Here is a 23,010-nt window from a genome sequence, read left to right as displayed (position 1 = left end):
TGACATCAGTGTAAGCCCCTCTCACACACATCATCCCGTGTCACGATTGCCGCGCCCTTATGAAGACGCATTAGTTGCAAAACCCAGCCAGGCTTTAAATTGAATGAAGGAGGTCACTTTTTTTTTAACTGCTTAAGTGACAAGTACAGGGTGGTGTCAGTTAAGTCTTGCATTCCCTCGATCACTGGGGTGATACTCCTCTGAGGACAGCAGTTGTGGAATGGCAGCATTTAAAGAAAATGTTTTGAAAGAATACCTTCTGAATAAAGACGGATGAAGTCTCAAGCGTCAAGTCCCAATTTCAAAACGAGCAAGGCTGAAATTGCAGTCAAGTTCCCACGGGTTTGTGTTCTAGCCATCTGCTCTTCACTTAACCCCTCTTTGCTGGAGAAAAGCTTCATTGTTTAAGGTGCGCTGAAGCTACCTTTTGAATGTGCGAGTTCTTTTAGATTGGTCATTTGGTTTTATTGCTAAACAACAGCCACTCAATGTTCAGATTCACATTCGAGTGAAGGGTTATTCTGGCAATTTAGTATTCCAGGGTAATAATCCTCTATATTAATTTTAAATTCTCAGTATCCATCAAGATCCAAAAACGCTGGCTCTAATGTGATTATTAGACCCAAACTGCTAGATAGGGGGGGGGGGGGGGGGGGGGGCTGGAGCCTATCCCAGCTGACATGGGGAGAGAGGCAGGGTACACCCCGTACAGGTCGCCAGCCTGTCACAGGGCCAACACAGAGAGACAGACAACATCCACGCTTTATTCACACCTATGGGCAATTTAGAGTTTCCAATTAACCTAACCCCAGTAACTGCATGTCTTTGGACTGTGGGAGGCAGTGCTAACCACCACGCCACTGTACTGCCCAATAAAACCCATTGTCTCAGCATTGTCGTGAAAGGTAAATGACCTGTTTTCAGCAGTCTTTTTATCATTATGCAACCCATTGTCACTTCCAGCTCATCTCAGCTCTGTGATCTTAGTGCTCCAGGATAACAGCAAATTGACGCAGGAGTTCACATCTTATGTTACACATCTATTTTTGAATTTAATTAATTGAATTTCATTAAAAGTAACTTAAGATTTTGACTTTCAGTTTTTCATCACTCTTGGGTTAGGTTTACACAGTGACTGAAGGTGCTTGGTGCACTGTAGCTTAAGAAAACTGTTTTAATCAATTTGCAGATACACAGAGCCAAATAGACACTTACCAAATGCAGAAACAAACTCTAAATGTGTCCCCTGGCAATGTTTCCAGGGGATGTTTGGAGTTAGAACTCGGCTCATTGTTTAACACCACTGATGGGTAGACAACTCCAAAAGTCGCAAAACTTTGAACAGCAAGTCTGCCCCCAAAGCCTGTTCCATAACTTTTGTTTGTCCCCTGGAAACATTTCTCTTAGACAAAGTTTGAGAAGTTAAAAACCAACTGTGGAAGTATCTCCCATATGCAACAAGTTTTCTTGGTTATGACTTCTACAGCACCTGCAGAGCATCTGGTTACAGTGTCACGGTGTTTATTTCACACACTGAGGGACTGAGGGATGCCCTATGCAGTCTAAAATAATGGATTATTAAGTGTGTTAAAATGCGATGCCAGGAGCCACATTCAAATCTATCAAACAGCCGTGGGAGCACATTTAACAAAACATTCTGCTTGTGGAGATTTTCCCAATTAAGCAAAGCTGATGTTAACGCTCTCTCTCCCTCTCTGTGTGGAGTTTGCATGTTCTCCCCGTGCTTGCGTGGGTTTCCTCCGGGTACTCCGGTTTCCTCCCACATTCCAAAGACATGCACTTACTGGGGTTAGGTTAATTGGCTAATCTAAATTGCCCATAGGTGTGAATGAGAGCATGAATGTGAGTGTGAAAGGTCGTCTGTCCCTCTGTGTTGGCCCTGTAACAGGCTGGCGACCTGTTCAGGGTGTACCCTGCCTCTCGCCCTATGACAGCTGGGATAGGCTCCAGCCCCCCCGCGACCCTTAACAGGATGTGCGGAAGCGAATGGATGGATGGATGGATGATGTTAACGCTCAAAATCTGTGGCGTGCCTCAGCGAAGACACAATTTCTAGCGAATCTACAAGTAATGGGTGACATATCGTGCCTCATGTGTGGGTGAGAGGCGCACAATTAAATTTTACCTTTGAAGAGACTGTTTTCAGACGCAGACGTAGTTGTGTGTGATTTGGAATTACTGCAGTCGTCTTTAGATTTAAAATCATTCCAGTCACATCAGTAAATGTATAAAAAAAAGACAGACACAGCAAGCCCAGACGCCCATAGACGTAAAGTTAAATCAATCGACATCAGTTAGACAATAAGGTCATGACTCAGCAGATTCAGGAATCTCTGGTGTTTACAGTGTTTTTTTTTTTGTTTTTTTTGTGAGCAAGACACTAGATCAGTTCAGTAGCTGTCTGTATGTTAGAGTCATTCATCTGTGTGTTGAATGGGTAGCAAAATAAAGCTAAGATAAGCTCCTTACATGGGCTAACAAAGATGTCTGGATTTGAAGGGGGGGGTGCATATGGCAAGATAAAGTCTCACAGTCTACATGCTTTTTATGAAGGGCCTCGTGAGCCAGAGAGAAAATGTTGAGTCTAAAGATGATGAAAAGCCCATTCCCTGCTTTGAGAAACAACACATTAATTATTATTTTCATTTCTTTGCCGGATGTGGGTTTAATGATAGATGGATATCGAAATGTAAAAGTGTACTACTGAATTGTGTATTCCTGTGTGTGTGTGTGTGTGCGCGTGCGCGTGCATCTGTATTGCATAGCCGTGTGTGACAGGGTGGAGAGGCAAGAGACTTTAAGAATTAATATGAAAAAGTATAATTTCAAGAAGCTATCCATCATAGAAATTCAGTTCCAAAGTGAAAAGAAAGATTTCTGGATTCTTAAATTGAATTAAAATCCATTCTTTTTATGACAGCGATCCCCCCTTTGTTTGTGGTTTGAATTCTTGAAAGATAAATAATTCTTTTTGAATATAAAAGCGTATAAGAAAGCAGTGTGATACGGAGATGTGAGATGAAAACACACTTTAACATCCCACACAGTCTTTGCTCTGTTTATCATCGTAATTGACTACATGCTACTGTTCTATCAGCGTTTTTATGTGCATATGATTAAGATGAAATATGTGTGTGTGTGTGTGTGTGTGTGTGTGTGTGTGTGTGTGTGTGTGTGTGTGTGTGTGTGTGTGCGTGTTTGTGTGTGCGTGTGTGAGCCCATTTCAGCATTTAAAAAAAAGCACCAGTCTGTAAAATATGCTTGTTTTTGTCAGTGCAGGGGAAAACCAGGACACTAATGGCGAAAAGGGTAGAAAATCAGATCCAAACAGTTGAAAAGAAGAAACTGCTGTGAACAAAACTGTCTGCGTAAAGCGAGAGAGCAAGTAACACTTTCAAACCTTTGCTGCAGTTTGTGCTCTCAGAGCAGTCTGAAGGTGCCCGTATGAATGTGCGTCAGTGTGTGTAGGCTTGAGCTGATTGGCAGCCTCGTAGTGTTTCGAACTACACATCAGTACCACTTTGTACCCTCCATTCTGACCCCCCCCACCCCCAAATGTGACACACACGCACACACACACACATCTCTGCAGCCCTCCCATTAACACACTCTGCCTCTAATGGAGTTCACTACTCACTACTTTCCGCTTGAACATGCAGTAGAGGAGTGCATCTAATAGTAGTTGCACAGTTGGACTACATGGGTGTGAGCTTCAGTTAATATATGCCGCTAGAGCAGTGTTGGCAGACAAGAGTGTGTTATCTGCTGTGGTGTGTACGGGCCCAGCCCATCTGTATGGTGACATCCTTCATAAATGAACCAAGCAGAACTGTGACGGCTGTCTCTTAGCCTGTGCTTCAGTCCTGTTGCTGCGCTGACACCTCTGATGCATGTGCAGTATCTTGCCTCAGTATCATGAATACTGAAAGGATGTGCCACATTTGTATCACCCTTTAGGCTTCTTTCAACATGATTTTTGTGCACTTCTCTCTTCATCCGGCATTTTGCACGCTGAAAGCAGGTGCTTGTAACGCATCTTTTTTTTTCTTTCCTTTTTGATATAAAAATTTTCTTGCACTCTTCACTTGCGTAAATTTAAATAGCTGGATGTATTAATCTGGTCTGAGTTCACCTCTCCCTTTTTCTTTTGGTTTTAAAGGGACAGAGGCCATGTTTTCCCAGCAGCCACAGGACCTGGTGGCGGTGGCAGGCCAGCCTGTGACATTACCATGCAGTATCCCTGGTTATCACGGCGTCGTCCTGTGGATCAAAAACGGCTTGGCACTGGGTGTGGGCAGAGACCTCTCTGGTAAGCATCGATCCCCTTGAGCATGTTACCCTGGTTTTTCTCTATTGCCCTCTGTTTCATCTATTAATTATACTCTCTAATATAACTGTCATATTCAAATGGCTGCTTTTTGTCATCTAAAGTCCACGCATGTCAACAAGCTACCCTCTGCCAAATACATCTCCACAGAGAGATAAAGCAGGGCCCATAGTAGTGTGTTTTATAGTGTAGTGTGTACATGTGTACGCATGTGTACTAATTATGTTACTCAACATGGACACGCAAAATCAAAATTTCATTTATGCCGCTGTGTTATATGCAGACTTTCATACTTTGGGTTCAGCAGATAAACACAAAAATCTATGAAACGAGTTGTTGCCCTGGTCTTTGTTGGTGCTTCAGGCTTCTAAATGGCTTTTTGAAGAGTACCTGGTGTCCTCTAATTACACCGCACCTCATGCATAATTGTCTTAATTGTTTAATTTAGAGCAAAATTGACTACTGCACTGTCACTTAGTAGCCCGTTGTTACGCCAATCGAAGCTTCGTGCGTTCGTGACCTTCATGAATTTCAAGGAAACACATCACTCCTCTTAATAAACATTAACAACCTTCTGAAGCGCTAAGCTACTGAATAGGAGAACCCATAAAAACACAGCACTGTTGCATTATTTATTGAAATGGGCATAAAATTCTCCCAAAACAGAGATTCGTTTGAATGTTTACGCAGCACTCCATACACAGCGGGATGCATTACTCTTTAAGGGCACAGTCTTTATTTTAGAGCTCTCTAATTTGCTTCACGCACATCTACTCTGTGACCACCGAGAAATCCGAGTTAATTGCAATTGGCGGCACAGTGTCACAATATCCAACTGTGGCCATTTTCAAAACACAAATGTCTCCTATGATCACCAGTGATTAAATATGTATTGCTCTACAGATTTGGGGTCCTCTACCCTCTGACCTTTAGCAAACGCTTTTAAAGGCCTTTCCTGTCACCAGTATGGTCTGTAATTAAACCTCGGTGGCTGACAGAGCCCCAGTAAAGCCATCTTATTCTCTCTTCAGGCCCTTATCAGGCACAGGGGAGGCTGAGAGGTAGCTGTAAACAATAGTCCTGCAGTCTTCAAGTCTCCTTTGGAGGAAGAGGAGGCAGACAGGGAAAGTACTTATGATTGCTGGAGATAGAATGGAAGAGAGAGAGAGAGCACAATTTTATTTAGGGTCAGAGCGGAGCAGAGATGTTTATCCTCTTCTATTTTATTGATTTAACAAGACAAGACGATCAAGATGAAATCTCATTTCAGGAATGGGTAAAGTCGGAGTAAGGTATAGAAAAGAGGAAAGAGAGAATGTTGGGTCACCACACTCAGGAGAACTGCAGTAGATCGCTCTTTAACAACGCATCTGTAAATAATTTCCCAATCGTTTACAGAATGTAGAAACCCCAGCCTTCTCCGTCAGTTCTCTTCTTCTTGTTTGGATGACTAATCAGGCCCAAAGTGTAGAGTTTGAGTGTTTAAAATGCACATGGTTTTGTATAAAGAGAAATAGATTCCTGTCTGGAGAGGAAAGGTTGCTGAAATCAACCCTATGATACGGACACGGGCTGAGTGCCTTCTATTGAGACAGATGAAGCACTCCACAGCTGTCCCTTTTTATCGCTCCTGCCTACCTAAACAAGTAATGCATGCAGAAGTAAACGAGTGATGGTACATCACTGCAAGATGTACACAAAGAAAGGAAATTGGCAGCTGTATACAAAAAAAAAAAAAAGTACGACGAATCAAATGTTGCATGGAGCATTTCAATAATATAGGTCTGCTTGGGTATTCATAGAAAGAAGCTGCGTTGGCAGCGTGCTCCGCCTGGGACCTGTTTCCATTCACAGGAGCAGTGATTAAACTGAGAGAACTCTTTCACCATTCAGCGCAAGAAATCATAGCACAAAAGCCAATGATTCCTATCTGTCCCTGAATTTCCTCTTCATTCCCTTTTGTGTCATGCTTTTCCACTCTAATTAAAGAAGTGAAGTAGCCCCACAGCAGCTCAACATGCCAGTCAATGTCATGAATATGTATCTGCTGCACAAGATGATGGTGACAATAGGCAAAGCAGCTATAAGTGAATTCTTCTGGTGTGCACACAGAGCAAAATGGAGAGCAAAGTGTTTGTATACTTTTGCCCTGCACTTATGAATATACTCTAGGAGGATGCGTTCTCGAGAAGAGACTGACGGCAGACCTTTAGAAGCAAGTGTGTGCGCTACTCCTGCCTTTCATGAGATCAAATTGAACACGGGTCATCTGTTCACACATGCAGCAAACCTTTTTCTATCCCCTAGTGCTTACACTGTGTGAAATGTGTTCTAGGTGAATGCCATAAATCACTAGGCCACGCCCCAAGTGTCTATATAGTGACACGCGCATGCACGCGCAGACACACACACACACACACACACACACGCACAGTCACCATTGATTCGGCCTGAAGACAAATCCATTCTCCTCTGATGGATTCATTACTCCTTAATGGGCCTATTTTACATTGTTTGCTTTGGGTAACGCGTTGTGTCTTTGAAATTCCCTGAGATCTAAGATCAATGGCCCACGTCACACGTGCAGAGGTGATCAGTCTTCATGTGTGTCGGTATAACTTCAGTCATATTGACAAAATACATGATCAAGTAGCTTATGAGATGACAAAAACACATTTCAGTATGTTTATATTCTTTGAAAATTAGACACATTCTTGTCATTTACTATCCACCACAAATGCAAATCATATTCCTTTTGGATTCGGCTAATGCACAGAGATGAAACTGGAACAGAGCCATGTCCTCACACAGCAAAATTATTCTTAGTTTGCCAGGAGCACAGATGAGGTAATTGGCAAGATCATCTGTTTGCGTAATAGAAATTTACATCCCTCGCACCTTGCTTCAATTAAGACAAGCAAAGCAAAGTTGTGAAGTGCATTTTGTTTCCTGGGTATGTGCATTTAAGGCCTAGCTGTGTAGACTGCAGTCAACTCAAGGTCACATAATTCAGATTTGCGCAATGATCATTACCCTTGTGATCCAAAATGGCAGTATTGCTTTGAGTCTCATCAGTGAACATAAAACTGAAGCAAAATGGGTCTCTGGGTGACCTTGTGAACATAATGGTGCATCCTCTTTTTTTTTTTTTTTTCTGAGCTTTTTATGAGAGTGGAAAGCTCCTTTTTCGTCAGTGGTTATTAATACTATTCGTGGAAGCTTTTATTTATGTTGTGTCTCTGTTATCCCTGTTGTATTTATAGCAGTTTTTTTTTTTTTTTTACTGCCATTTCTCTATGTACGAAACTGTATTATGAAACTGAAAGAAAGATTTCCCTCAAAACAGTAGCTGATGGAGCTTTGGGTATTTCGGTTAGCTTGCAGCGTGTTTAAACTTCTGTGTTCTTCCTCTGCCTGGTTATACTATTTATGTTTAGGTGTTCTTTTGTCCTTTGCTCTTCCCACTGTATAGACCCCCTAGATTAAAAGCTACATGTTGGAAGATGAAATGCAGAGAGTAGCTTAATCAGCTGTAACTTACCCCACCAGCATATAATGAGGCCCACTTCATGCTCTATTAAAGGCTACTGGATTCAATGAAGCAACCATCAGTAATTGGACTTTGAGCATACGATGGGCTTTTGCAGTAGACAAATTCAAGGACTTAAAAGCTGTTATAAGGCTGCCCAGTCTGTTATGCTCCCTGTGGTTACTAAAACATATAATCAGAGAGCAAACCCTTTATAGTGAAAAACTCAAATTTTGGGGGGATCTCTGAAGTGAACATGACTTATAAGCTGGTTGTTACTGGAAAATCTATATTTTATTGCCTAAAATTTGTTGGTAAGAACCCAAAAGTTGGATGGTTAATAACAGCCTTTCTGAACAAAAATTGCAAGTGTGCGAGCTGAAAGTGTGAGGTTTCCCATTGCAAAGCACAGTGCTGGAGTGAGGCCTTATTTAAAAGTCTGGCCTTGTTCCCCTGTAAAACCTCAGGGTTCATCACTGATCAATTATATAAGTGATAGTGGAAGAAAAAAAGCCGTTCTCAAATGGAAATCCCTCACATTTGTGGGAGTTTAATTTGTATAAACAGACATTCTTCTTGTATTTCACCATCTGTATCCACAGTAATTAAAAATATGAAGCAATGGGGGAAAAAAAAAAAGAAAATTTATCTTCAGAAATGAGCAAATCCAAAAGCATGAAAAATACCCCATAGAGCCAACCAGTTAAACTCATTCTTCTTCCTGCTCATCTGCCCCCGTGGAGGGCCGCTTTGCACAAAACACTCACAAAACACATTTTGATAATAGTTTAGGGTATTTCTTTAAAACATCTCTCTTGACTTGTGTGAAATGTCCATGTCTCTTGGATGTAGTTCTCCATTCTTGCGTTATTAAACTGTAAATCATTTCGCAAAGCTTTGCTGAAACAACTCAAACTCATTCCCGTTTACAGTTGCAGTAAAAAATAAAATAAAATAAAATCATTATCCAGAATGCTACGGCAACTCATTAACATTGCCGGGAGTGCTATAAAAACATGTGTGAAAATATATTGTGAGTGAAGTAACAAATTAACGCTCACCTATAAAATCATCGGTAAAGTAATTTTCTCTGTTATTTAAATTACATGCTTTTTTCAGCTCAGTTAAAGGTAATATGGTGATGCCTGGATTGTGAAAGATAACAAAGCTGTATTTTTTTGTTGTTGTTTTTTTTTTTTTTTTTTAAAAAAACATGTTTGCATATTAAAAGCTTTAAAATAATCATTTTATCGTCTTGTTTTTGGCAAATGCACTGCATTTTGATTTTCAAATGGACAAATGTGTTTGCACTGCAGGCTACCCTCGTTACACAGTGATTGGCGACCACGGTTCAGGGGAGCATCATTTGCGAATCCAGCATGTTGAACTGATGGATGATGCAGTGTTTGAGTGCCAGGCGGTTCAGGCTGCCATGAGGTCCCGTCCTGCCCGCCTCACTGTTCTGGGTAAGTCAACACTGAGCACACAGTGACTCCAAACAAATCCACTGTGCCAGCGCCAACAGCCTCCAATCATCGAGCTGCAAACAGCTCATAAAAAAAAAAAAAAAAAAAAAAGCATTGGGTTCTCTTTCATTGGTTTGTCACGCATTAGTTCTCAACTTAGGAAAGTGTGTGATACCGTTAGTACACAATAAACATCTGTGTGCCATTTATTTGATATGATAGTGTCAGAATTGGTCAGAAGGAAAACAATAAAATAAGCTTATGTATTCAATCCAAGGATTCCAAGTGCAACTAGCAAAACTGATGTAAAACTGTGAAGTTTGTTTTATTTTTTCCCTTTTTACAGTAGAAAATCAAAGCAAATATTGATACACACATGGAGTCTCATGTGGTGTTTTCCAAAACATGATAAAAAGTGATGCTGAGAATCTTGAAAAGAAAAGATTATCTTTTATTTAAGCCTTTGGAAAAGAATTAAATCAGTGATAACTTTTTTTCCCATTTGGCAGACAGTGTCAATATGACTCAACTTTTACAGAACCTTATTTCCACTTTAATTTCCTTCCTCTGCGTGCAGCCTCCATTTCCATTATTACCATAAGCTTGAGAGGTGACAGGCTCTTAATTAAACGTTATTGGGTTATCATTCAATGTTTTCATTTCTGCCTTATTGGGTAGCTCTGGTCCAACCTCTGGCTCACGTCTCTTACTTGAGTCCTTCAAGCTTTCTTTTCACAGCCTTGCTCACTGGATGAATGCTGAATAGATAATTCAAGCCAATGGCAGAGCAAGAGAGCAAAAGAAGGAATGAGTGAAAAGAGTGGGGAATTTGTGGGATGTCTGCCACCCAGTCCTCACCACCAGCGACTCATCCGCCATATTGATCCAGCCTAATGAAAAGTGAAACTAACGATTCGTAGGGGAGAAAACAGAAAGAGAAAACGAGAGAGGGAAAGAAAAATTGCAGCTTAATGTTTCTCTGGCAGCCAAACCCACTGCAAATGGATATAAGTGAATAATTATGGATACTTCTTCAGAGTTTAAAATGTCTGGTGTGACTGCACTTTTCCCATCATCTGCCACGTTCCTTATTACGCTGCATGTTCACATCTTTCCAAGTTCAGAAGCTCTAACATAAAGCTTTTCTCAGAAACTTTGCAATCAGACCTCACACTCAGAGACATTAGGGGGGGAGAAAAAGACAGACAGACAATTCAAGATGTTGGTGCTGAATGCAATACCCATTTTAATGTTCAATGCTGTGATGTCTGTGAACAGATTAAACTTTCACTTTGACTTTTCAAGTGACTTTAATGAATCATAACATTGGTCTTGCACTGAAGGGCTCTATAGTATGGAGGTATGGAGAAAGGGGTCTATATTAAATGGTTGCTATCCTGGATCACAGCTTTAATCGATCAATCGCTAATATATAACAACAACTGATAATCCACAACTTAACTCTTTTCAACACAGCAAACATCATGGCACACAGTGTTTTGTGAAGCGTGAACTATTTCTAACACTAATAAATGCCCATTTATAAAATGACACCACTGAGGAGCATGCTGGGTAATGCTAGCTAGCCAGTCTGTTAACATCTGGTGTGGGCTCTGTTGCTGCACTCAACAACAGTAAAGAGAGTTGGAGGATGAAGAAAAGAGAACAGATATGCTCCAAAATAACTTGTGACCAACAGAGAAGCTGCATCTGCTGTTTGTACAGTTTTCAGTAGTAAAAAACAATGAGACTGATTTTGCTGTCTTTTTATGGTTGCACTGCTTTGGGCAGTCCTTTCACTATGGGGCAGGGCTCAGGCAGGTGCCCCACATCCAGCAACAGGGAACCAAGTGAAGGATAGCATGTTACTCAAGGCTAACAGTTTTTTTTTTTTTCCCCTCATGACAGAATCATTTGTGCTGTGCCATACCATACTATACCATACCATACTATACCATACCATAAGACTTTATTTACCTCTATGTTTGTATTGCATCTTTGAAAGGAGTAAAAGCATCTGGTGTACTGACCTGAGCAAACAAGACAGGCGATATACGTGTAGCACTTCAGACAGATAAAATGGGGCACGGCTCTTAAGAGACTTAAAAACAAATAAAAGGATTTTAAAATGGATCCGTAAAAGAACTGGAAGCCAGTGTAGGGAAACTAAAATTGGAGTGATGTGCGCTTGCTTGCTTGCCCCAAATAAAAATCAAGTTTCAGCATTTTGCACCAGGTGTAAGCAAGCAACAGAGGCCTGGTTAATTCAGATAAAAAGCGCATACCAGTATTCGAGATGAGACGTTATAAAAGTATGTATTAACATTTCAAGATTGCATGTGGACAGAAGAGGCTTGATTTTTGAAAGCAGCCTTAACTGGAAAAAGCAGGATCTTACCACTGTGTTTACATGATTATCGAGCTTTAGAGTAGGATCCATTTTCACACCTGAATTTGTGATAATGGATTTCTTATATGGGGCCAGAGAGGAAAGGGCAACACAGGGGGTACTGTTGGTGCCACCGGGTCTAAACAACATAACTTCTGTCTTGTTCTCATTAAAATTTAGGGCCATCGATCTCCTGACGTCAACAAGGCAGTCAAAGAGAGGCTGGACAGAGCATGCACCAGTGGAAAATAAACTTGACAGTCATCCACAGAACAATGAAAGGAAATATCATGTTTCTGGAAAATAGTGCCAAGTGGCAGCAGGTACTGAGAGAAAAATAAGGTCCAAGAATGGAACCTTGTTGCACCCCCCCCCCCCCCCCCCCCCCCCCCCCCCAGGGGAGGGCATCAGAGTCAAACCAGAACATTTTGGCAAGTAGAATTAAACTGAAGGGTTAGCTCCTCGGTACTGGAGAACACAGAGAGCTGTGAGGTCATTTCAGAGTTAAAAGCATTGAATAACTAAACAGTGGTGGAAGGTTTAAGAGCACAACAGTACTGAGCAGGAGTGCACAGTTTAGTAGGTTGACAGAGGAACAAAATCAATGAAGACAGGCATATGGTATGAAAACATTGCAACACCAATTTTCAACTTAAGAACAGGTAAACCTAAAGATAAAACAAGATCCAATGTGTGTCCACGTTCCTGAGTGGGATCAGCTACAGCCTGAATCAGAGTAAAATATTTGTGCCGCAAGCAGCGTCAACTGATTCTATAGCTCTGTGGATTTTTGCTAATGGAGCTGAAATGTGTAGTAAAGTTTTTTTTATATATTATATACTTCAGAGATAAAAAAATGTGCCATGATAAATGAACATAAAGACTGTCCAATTCAAAAATACTGATGATTATATAATAACAATTGTATAAATACAGTGAGAAAACATGAACATAAAAACCCTTGATATAAATTTTTGGTCATACTCCCAGCCACATCAGTTCAGCCGTTAAATTACATTCGGAATATTTTATTTTTCAGCAGTACTCTTACTTTAATATACCTTCTTTGGATCCTAGTTCTCCGGATAATTTTAGACCCATCTCTTTTCTCTTTCTGTCCAAGGCTTCAGAAAAAGTTGGTGCTTAACAATTAATTGCTTTTTTAAACAAAAATGGACTTTTGAAAACATTCCAGTCGGGTTTTAGAGCAAACCACAGCACAGAGACAGCTCTCCTCAGCGTGATGTATGATTTGCTGGTTGCTGCTGATGCTGGTAAATCCTGTCTTTCAGTTTTATTAGAGCTGAGTGTTGCATTTGACACTGAGGATCACTGTATTGTATTGAATCAGCTCCAACACTGGGTTGGCAGTGGTTTTATTCTTATTTACTGGATATGTTTTTTAGTGTTGTCATTGGCCAGTCATCATAATGATATATGAAGATGAACTCGTGAAGAACTTCCTGCAACTAAATATGGCTAAAACTGAAGCAATTATTATTGGCCAAAATGTAGCTAACCCACATGCAGTAACACATCTGAGCTTCAACATTCTAAAAACCTCAGTGTCACTTTTGACACTCAACCTGACACTCACCTCAACCTGAATAAGCATGTCAGTTCAGTTATCCAGTCATGCTTTAATGCAGCTTAGGAGATTTAGAAAGATCAGCTCTATTTTATCCAAAAGAAATTTGGTTAAAGATGGTTATACAGGTTTTAATTTCCTCAAGGTTAGCCCTGCAACAGGCTGGCGACCTGTCCAGAGTGTTCTCTGCCTCTCGCCCTGTGACAGCTGGGATAGGCTCCACCACTATTTGGTAGGCCAAAACATTAAGAGTTCCTTTTAGTGGGACTAAGGTGCCAAGCCCAACTCCTGAAAAACAACCCCACTCTGCAACCCCCCTACCCCCCTCCACCAAACTTTAAGCTTAGCACAATACAGTGAGACAAGTACCGTTCTCCTGGCAACCACCAAGCCCAGATTCATCCATCAGATTGCCGGATGGCAAAGCAGGATTCATCACTCCAAAAAACACTCCACTTCTCCAGTTCCATCTCCACACCACATCTCACTGCTGCTATCTCCACAGTCCAGTAACAGTGTGCTTTACACCAGTGCATTCAATGCTTTGCACTTCACTTGGTGATTGAAGGCTTGGATGAAGATGCTCGGTCATGGAAACCTATTCCATTAAGCTTTCTACACACTGTTCTTGAGCTAATTTGAAGGCCACATGAAGTTTGGAGGTCTGTAACAATTGACTCTGCAGAAAGTCGGTGCGCACAATGCACCTCAGTATCTGCTGATCCCGCTCTGTCATTTTATGTGGCCTACCTTGTTACCATGCTGGAATTTACTGAGCTCCTAAGAGAAACCCATTCTTTCACAAATGTAGGAACAGTCTCCATGCCTAGGTGCTTGATTTTATACACCTGTGGCCATGGACATGATTGGAACACCTGAATTCAATGATTTGGATGGCTGAATGAATACTTTTGGCAATATTGTGTATGTCTCAGATCTTCTGACACTTCATGTGGACCAAGGGTGACCAAGCTTTTTCTGTCTGGGCACCCACTCTGTGGAACAACCTCCATGAAGAGATCTGATTGCCCTTAGCTCCTTACCATCTTTTAAGTCACTCTTAAAGACATATTTTCACATGCAGGCTTTTTCTCTGCCTCCACTTTGACTTACTTGTATGTTGTCTTATTTTATCATCTCTTCCTTGTGATCATTTTTATTATTTTAATTATTTTGCATTTGCTTTTAATTAATTTGGTTTTAGATTCTTATTTTTTTATTCCTTACCTTTAATGCCCTTGTGCTTCCAGCCTTCCCCTCCCAATGCTGTCTTACCTTTAACCTTTCTTAAACATTTTATTAATGTTTGCATTTATTGTTTTGTGAAGCACTTTGTGATTTGAAATGTGCCATATAAATAAAGTTTATTATTATTTATTGTTACTTTAAAACAATAAATAATAATAAACTTTGTGATTTGAAATGTGCCATATAAATAAAGTTTATTATTATTTATTGTTACTTTAAAACAATGCTGAACACCGCTTTGTTTAGTCTTCTTAGTAGCCTTGGAAATTTTCAGTGCTACGAGACTGCTGCCCTCGGTGAAAGCATCTCCATACGCGAGTGAACAGTTGCCATAAGCAGTGGATGCAAATATTTTTCTGCTTTCACTTTTTATTTTACTCCCCACTGTGTACCATGATTTTTTTCTAATACAGCAAAATTCTAATGTGTCTGAGTATTCCAAGAAAATTCAAAGCACTGAAACACTTTGCAAATGCTGGACTTCAAGCAACATACAGTAGCAAGAAAATGCATCATTTTTGACCAACTGTATTATCATAACTAATAACCAATGAGAAGGGGGATGCCTTTATTCCTGTTTGACTTATTGAGAGCAAGAGAGTTTATCATACCTCCCCATGAGCCTGAATAGAAGGTGTTTGTTTAATCCCCTGCCAAGCTCAATGATTCCAGAATGCGCTGCCAGGGAGAACTCCAGGCTGATGTACATGCAAGGTAATGGAGGAAATATATGCAAGGCCTGTGTCACTGCAAACTTCTAGCTGTCAATTACTTGCCAGCAGTGACAGAGTGTGTCTATCGACTCAGAAGGCAGCTATGGCCACACACATGCCTATGCACACACACACAGACACAAATACAGTACGCAGGCATATATGCATTATGCTTAAATGCATACTCACACCCTCCAGTGCGCACACACACACACACACGCGGTCTTCCATCTCCAAACTGACAGCGGAATAAATCTAAAACTCTCCTCTCCATCTTTTAGAACTCAGAATCAGCCCAAACGCCTCCATGTGCCACATCAGAGGATCCTCTTAAAACTTAACTTTGATATGTTTGGAAATGCAAAACATAAATGCTTACATTGCTGAAGAATACCGTTGTATATTTGGAGATTCCTGCTGTCTTTTTTTTTTTTTTTTTTTTGCTGAGTTTGTCCGTGAAACGACACATATGTATCCACATTGCCCATTCACTAGAAAATGGAGCAAAAGGCTTTACTTCACTCTTATTCATTTCAGCCAATAATTAAATGGGGAAGAGTAAGGAGGTTAAAAAAAGACTGACTACATCAACATTTATAAACGGTAATGAAGTTCCTTCATCGAAAAGCTTTGGCAGCTAAATGGATGGTGAGCTTAAGAGTTTGCATGGCTTGCAGGCTTACTCTCAGATGCCAAAGGAGAATCAAGGTCTTGTGAATTAGTCATGAAGGAAGAGAATGGAGGGTTTCAGGTCCAAAAAAGACCCCTGAGGCTAATTATATCCCTTGCAGCAAGTTGGCACCTCTCCAGACCTTTGCTCTAATCTTTCTACCTTTGGTTGGGGACCAGTAGAAGAAAGGAGGGGTGATCACTATTGTTTGATTAAGGTTTTTGGCTGAAAAACTTATCTAAGGAGTTCGGGTGTTTATTTTAAATTAACTGGACTGTGGTAATCCTTTACACAAAGGAAATCTTCTTTTAATAAATTGTAGGGCCATTTATTGACTTACTCATTGCTCTCATTTTAGTCTGTGTTTTAAGTGTTTATTTTTTTGTTTTTTTGGACTAGCTGCATTTACCTACCCTTTTTTTTTTCTATTACTTAACGAATCCTTCCTCATTAATGGCCAGCCTTGAATTCCTTTAATTAGTTAGTTCTCTTAATTTTAAATGCTGTCTTAAAAGGACACACAGTTAATTTGCAAACTCAAACAGAGAGCCTTTGTACACTCATGTATGCACTGTTCATTAAAATTTACCAAAGATAAACTCAAAAGATAAAAGTATCTGGCCAGTAGGACCAATATTGTCCGTTCATCATCAACAGTTATTCTCAAGTATTTTTGATATCTATCAGCTTTGATGAGATTAGTTTCTGCCTTGAAGCATGCATGTGAAGACAGGAGATGGTTTAAGATATTAACCTTATCTGAAGCAAGGGAAGAGGAGTTACAAAGCTTGCCTTTGTAGGCAGCATACGTACCAAGTAATGTCAAAAAAATAATTCTTGGATACTAATTAATACTAAAAAAAGTAATGTTCTAGATACTCATTTGCAACAGTATTGATACCAGAAGTGCTGTCATCGCTTCCTTCAGTTGACTTCAAACAGCAACGCTGCAGACAGACATGCACACAGCCCCTCCTCTCACTAACACCTGAACACACGAACAGCAGCGCAACAGATTCCGCGAAGCAGCTTAAAGACTGACAGACCGATCTTTATAAAGAAAGACTGGGGTGTTATGTTTCTCTTAATGTGTACCAGATTGAAGCAGAGAAAAGTCTACCAGCAACTAGACAGAAACAGTGGCAGCCTACCTTAACAACTCTATTTGATCAACAACAAAAATATGGTGCCAAGTCACCAGGCGCACAGGAAATACAGCTGAATACATGTGTTATTCTTCTAATCTTAATTTAAGAAATATATGCCTCTTACGTTTGTCATTTATTTGTTTTTTTTGAGAATGGTACAGAGTATTGAGTATTTTCCTAGGTCTTCATATGAAGTTAAGCATTCTAGTATTGTCACAATCCAATCCAATTATATAATTTTTCCCAGTTATGCTTAAAGTGCGTAAAGTGCTGTCTGGGTGCATAATAAGACACATTTTTGTCATTTTTTCCCCTCTTAGTATAGACTGTTATTGCTATTGCATTTTTTAGCACAACCATTTTTTTATTTTTTTTAGCTTTACATTTGAACCATATATGGTTCATTCACTTTTGAAAAGACATGCATGTGCAGTTGTTAGCAGTTAAAATTCAAAGCCCTGCAGAAGATCTTTGGAAATGAAAAGCATTCATAAACACAATATTACGCTGGTCGTCTGACAAACATAATTGATAGCATGCCATTTGAATGAACCATTGTGTGCAAGATATTTGTTTTCCTTTTCCTGCATTGTTAATGTTTTGGGCCCATGCTTCAGCAACAATATTCATGTACACAAAAGCCCAAGGGTATCTTTTGTTATTGTTGTTTTCAACTGCCAAAGCTGAATCAGCCATTTCTGTGGATAAGTCTGAATTCATTATTTCTCAAGGATCACACTGCCATCGTTTTAGTAATGGAAATGAACTTTGGGGGCCGGGCCAAAAAAAAAAAAAACCGCAAAAGAAAATAAAAGAACGCTACTCTGGAATTAGAAGTTTTCGTGACATCAACAACAACAACAACAACAAAACTATTACACACAGTCCATTAATGTTTATTTTATCTTCAAGTGCTGCCTTTGTAAACTGTATCACAACTGAAGTGGGATAGAAGTATATGTTAGTAAGTTAGTCTTAGGAAATGTGAAAGTTTAAATATAAAATGTATTTTGTATGTTAGATGCACACAACCTTTTATTATTTACATTTTTTTTTTCATTTTATCATTAAAGGTTACAGTTACAGTCCAATATCAATATCCATCTTACTGGGTAGTGCTGTTGAAAATATCTGTGAGCCACATTTGAGAGACGCTATTACATTTTTTGCAGATTTCCTTGTAAATAACCAATTTGTCTCTTACAAAAGGTAATTCAGGCATAGCCAAGCATCTCAGTAGTATAATGAGAGATAAGGTGTCCTAAATGGCAGTCATTCTGGGAGAAAACTTGACTGTAATGTTCACATTACACTTCCTTTTCTGCAACATGAGATGGGACAATAACTACATCTATGATATCTGAGGCAGTGAGCAGGTGTGTGATTATGGTAGACAGGCTGTATGTAGGATGTTTTTTTTTTTTTTTCCCTGCTCAGAATTTGAACAGAAGGAGGAGAAATGACATGAATTCATGCTCCGCAAAACAACAGTACCAACTGTGTACAGGTACTGAGCTAATTTGAATGTACTGCACTATGTAGTGAATAGATTTTCTAACTATAATGGTCAGCGAGTTAATGACTGGCTTTAAAAAAAAAAAAGTACATCTACAAAGGCCGATAATTGCCAGAAGTTTCAAATGAAAAGTTTATACTTCTAACTGGGAGTTGGAGCTTGAATTTTGACCCAGTCCTTAAATTCAAACATACATACATAATACGCGCATAATTATAGAGCACAACTCAGCTGGGTGGTGAGAAGCAATGTCAGCACCCTCCCAATCTGTTGAGAGCAGCTTAGGGCTGCACATGGCTGCGCTGTGACGGAGCAAGCAGTGCACATCTCTGACAGCTCTGGCATCTACCCACTCCTCATCTCATCTTCATCCTTCCTTCCCTCCATTTTATTTGGCAGCGTTCACAGAGATCATGATATCGACTCTCATTGTGTTTCTACACTGTCCTTATTAAAATGTTAGCAAAAATTAAGGCACCTTTTAATTTTCTCTCTTCCCTATCCCATTCACTTCCAATTGCTTTCCTTCCTCTACCTCTCTGCTCCTCACTACTTGCTTTTCTTATACTGTATTTTTTTTTAACAAATTATTATTCCACATTTCCAGTGGTGCCAGTGCATTTTCTGCAAATCATTGCTATGCTGGGGTTTTTTTTGTTGTTGGTTTCCTGTATTTTCCTTGCTTGTTCTCCTGTCTCATACACGTGCACATTCATGGCTGAAGTTCTTCTGGCTTGCGAACAGATGCACAATGACAGCACTTGAAGAGGGCCGGTGATTTGGGCCAGTGAGCTACACGTCTCTTGTATCCACCCGCGTTGGGTATTCCTCCATTCTCCTCTTCTGTTTTTCCTGATCTATCTATCACAAACTCTGCAAGCTGTCGCAGTGGGGTGACAGGCGGCTGGTACAAGTATTCTTCTGGAATAGACAGGAAAGTCAGGAAGCACATTGATGTTCAGGACACGTCGACTGAAGCACAGCTACGCTTTGCAAGCCTTCCCCTCCCCTACATCGTCCAGCCACCTTGTGAGGAGCTCTCTCATTCATTTGCTTCCAAATTGCTTTTCCTCCTTGCTCGCGCTCCTGGAAAGCTGAGGTGCTCACAAGATTTCATTGGCTGCTTTGGAGGACTTCCCCAATACTGGTTTGGCCTAAAAATTTAGCAGAATCACCATGAGTCAATGCTAATGCATATTATCACATTCCCCTCACATAAATTCAAGTTTTATGTTTTGTGTTGGAGACTTTTATGTCCAGTGTTTGGAGAATTCATATGCATCATGGGATAAAAGGCAGCTTTATGACCCCCTGGGTTTATTCAGGCCCCTGTTGGAGCTGCTTGACTTACTGCTTTTTACTGTTAATTACGCATCAATATGCTGTGGTCTAATTGATTATACACTACCAGTAAATGATCTCACTGAATTCTATATTTTCTGACATCAGTGTCTGTTTTCACTCACTTTGATGGAAAGTAGAGTATGTAGTCAGACATTTATAGCATTCCGAAGCACATAAATGAATCCCAAGCCTTATGAAACGTCAGGTGAAGTAAATGAATGCGAGCTTTGACAGAACAATTTGGATTTCTCCCAGAAATAAATTAAAGGCTGCTTCGAACCCACCATGACAGTTATGATCTGAAGCCACTGGATCAAAACACAACTCAAATTAGGCCCAAAGAAAGCTTTCACATGATAAAAGTAATGAACTGGCTGTATCTTACAGTTTTTCTTTACGTAAATCTTTAGCTGCAACCACACATGTTGCATGTTTGGTTAATACTTGCAGGAAACAAACTGCTTAATGGCCATCCAGCTATCAGTTCTCGTTTGTAAAACGTGTAATCACTGAAATACCTGCAAAAGTTGATGTATGTGTGAATTCATGCCAGCAAATTTGCACAGGCGAATGCAAATTTGAGAAAGCCTTGAAAGGGATTAAATTATTATCCTCAAGAAAAAAAAAGTAGAGAGTGGAGCAGAGTTTGCAATGAGTCAGCCCTGTAATTAAAGAGGAGCGATCAATCTGTACCACTGACCACACTTATGCCAAGTCCATCGAATGGCTGCAGTAAAGAGCTAATTTAGAACCATTAGGGACTGCCGAGTTTGCAAACAGCCCAGTAATGATGATGGCTGATTCAAGTTCAAGGCTTGGCCTCTGTATAACTGTCAGACCTGGCAGTCATAAGGCAATACCAGTGAAAGAACTTAGATGAAGAGAAAGATCTATTTTAATCATATTTTTTGGTCATTTATATATTCAATGGATGTTGGGTTATTGGTCAGATGTTCACATTTCCTCTGCGCTTGGCTTTACTGGATCACATCTAACTGCCTCTTTGTTTTAATTAGAACCTTCCCCGTAGTGGCGACGATCAGAAGTTGTGCCACATTTGTTATTAACACAACCAACAATTTTAGTCCAGACTGTCACAAACTGTCTCCATATTGACAGACTCTGCATACGCTCTCAAACACTGTGAAGGACAGAAAGATACAAAGGTATGCTGGGTGGAGGCAGCCAGGCATGTCCTTCATCTCCTTGTTATATTCATCGTTTACCCTTTGTGTTTTTCTGGCAAGCATCCCTCCAGAGAGACATGACCTGAAACTGTACCCAGAGTGCTGTTTTCACTGTGACTTCCTCTTTCATGTAGCTCCACTGTGCATGAAATCATAAACTGCTCTGGTACGGTCCACTTTGCACCTCTCAAAGGAATACATAAAGCTGAATAATAAACAAGTTAGACTATAAAAAGGTCAAAAAGGTCCATACAGTTACTTACTTAAACAGTCTGGGAGGGTATAACAACATTCATTAGTAGAGTCACCCTACGACCCTAGCCGAGCACCTATTTACAGAAACTGATTAGTTTGAATGTGCGCAGCAGAGGAACATTCCCTTGTAGATAGAGTAAAAGACCTCCAATATCCCTTTCTATGAGAGTTCTCGTCACTCCGGAGTTTAAAATCACCTTACATGAATGTGCGATATTCAAGCTCGTTAACATGTCCACAATAAGGAAAACACTGAATAGGACTGTTTATAGAAAGACACCCCAAAGTAAATCACTACTGTGCAAAAAATAAAGAAAAAAAGGCCATTGTTGCATGTCTCAAACCAATAGCAAAGCCAATCAAATTTGAATCACGTTGAACGAAACACAGTCACTGAAGTCACTGAGTTTTTGTAAAACTCAAAATTTTCCTGACCTGAAGATTAGGAGAAATTGAATGATGCAGCAAGGCAATGACCCAAACTGACATCATTTTGTGGACCAAGGATCTTAGCTACCAATGAACCAAGTCCATTGGTAGCTAAGATGCGTTCTGATCGAGGTTGTTGCTTGATGCTGTTGTGATGATCAGTGCAAGAGTCTTGGCAAATCCAAATGGTTCTAATCTTCCCTCTCTACATAAAAACTTCTTGCTTTAATTAGTGTTTCAGTCATATGTGCAAGAGAACGCTGCCAGCGAACTGACAGGTTTGGATCTTTGTAATCAACAGTCAAAGTGCTATCACGGATCCTCACCCCCCCCCTTTAATGACAGATAGGAGAGCTTTCTGGTTAGTCCTGGCTCATAACGCTTTCTTTTTCAGTCTCTCTTTCTCTCTCTCATTTGCATGCCATGCTGTAGCTCTACTCTCTGCAAAAGAATAAACTAAAGTGAGCTTTTTTTTTTGACCTTGTATACAATTGCTGATAAGGAACCAGGTGGTGACCACATTCTCACAAAGATTCTCTCTTACTTGCCTAGATCAGCACGCTGTCTTGTCTTATCTGCTCGTGCTGACCTGAGATTCCTCTACCTCTCCCGACCCTTCGCATATTAATGAAGTACAGATGAAAGGGAGCAGGCCAGAATTAATACAGCATTTCACATTCAAGCACATAATCGGAATGAGTGAGTCTGAACTCTCTTTGAAACAGCAGATATCTGGTCCGGTTGGTCAGAGTGAGAATAATCAGGTCTAGCCAGAGTACAGAATTCATTGTTCCCACGCTGGTCTGACTAAGCCATTATTTACTCTAAATAAGTGGTAGTGATGGTTGTGTTTTCTGATTATTTGATCAATAAACATTTTTTCCCCATTTTTTTTCCCATTTCCATGTTGTAATCAATAATATTATGTAATGCAAAGGTATTAGTCATAAGCGCTAAAGACCAAAAACCTACGACCTGCCCACTTATAGTAATCAACCACAGCATGTGTACGTCTTTGACAAAGTACTGTGTCCTGTGTTGTTGTGGAGGACCAGGCTTTATGTGTGTATTCGTTTGTTCAAACTACAATGATATGTGACCATTTTATGGGTAAAACATCTTCAAGTTGTTCTTCAATGCAGCAAACACAGCTCGAGCAACTTCTTTGTCAGCAGAGGGA

At 40.2% G+C, this 23,010-nt stretch overlaps 1 protein-coding gene across 4 annotated transcripts in view; it reads left to right on the top strand.

Annotated features, from left to right (window-relative positions):
• kirrel3b (kirre like nephrin family adhesion molecule 3b) overlaps window positions 1-23,010 on the top strand; it is a 171,352-nt gene that overhangs the window by 99,070 nt on the left and 49,272 nt on the right. For all 4 annotated transcript variants that reach the window (XM_030743868.1, XM_030743867.1, XM_030743865.1 and 1 more), the window contains exons 2-3: window positions 4,181-4,330; window positions 9,194-9,343. In XM_030743868.1, the coding sequence (XP_030599728.1) occupies window positions 4,181-4,330; window positions 9,194-9,343 (300 nt within the window). The remainder of the gene's footprint in view (window positions 1-4,180; window positions 4,331-9,193; window positions 9,344-23,010) is intronic.

This window comes from Archocentrus centrarchus, chromosome 13 (genome assembly GCF_007364275.1).
Source record: "Archocentrus centrarchus isolate MPI-CPG fArcCen1 chromosome 13, fArcCen1, whole genome shotgun sequence".
NCBI classification, from domain to species: domain Eukaryota; kingdom Metazoa; phylum Chordata; class Actinopteri; order Cichliformes; family Cichlidae; genus Archocentrus; species Archocentrus centrarchus.
Note: the sequence above shows the minus strand (reverse complement) of the source record. Positions and strands in the feature narration are given on the sequence as shown.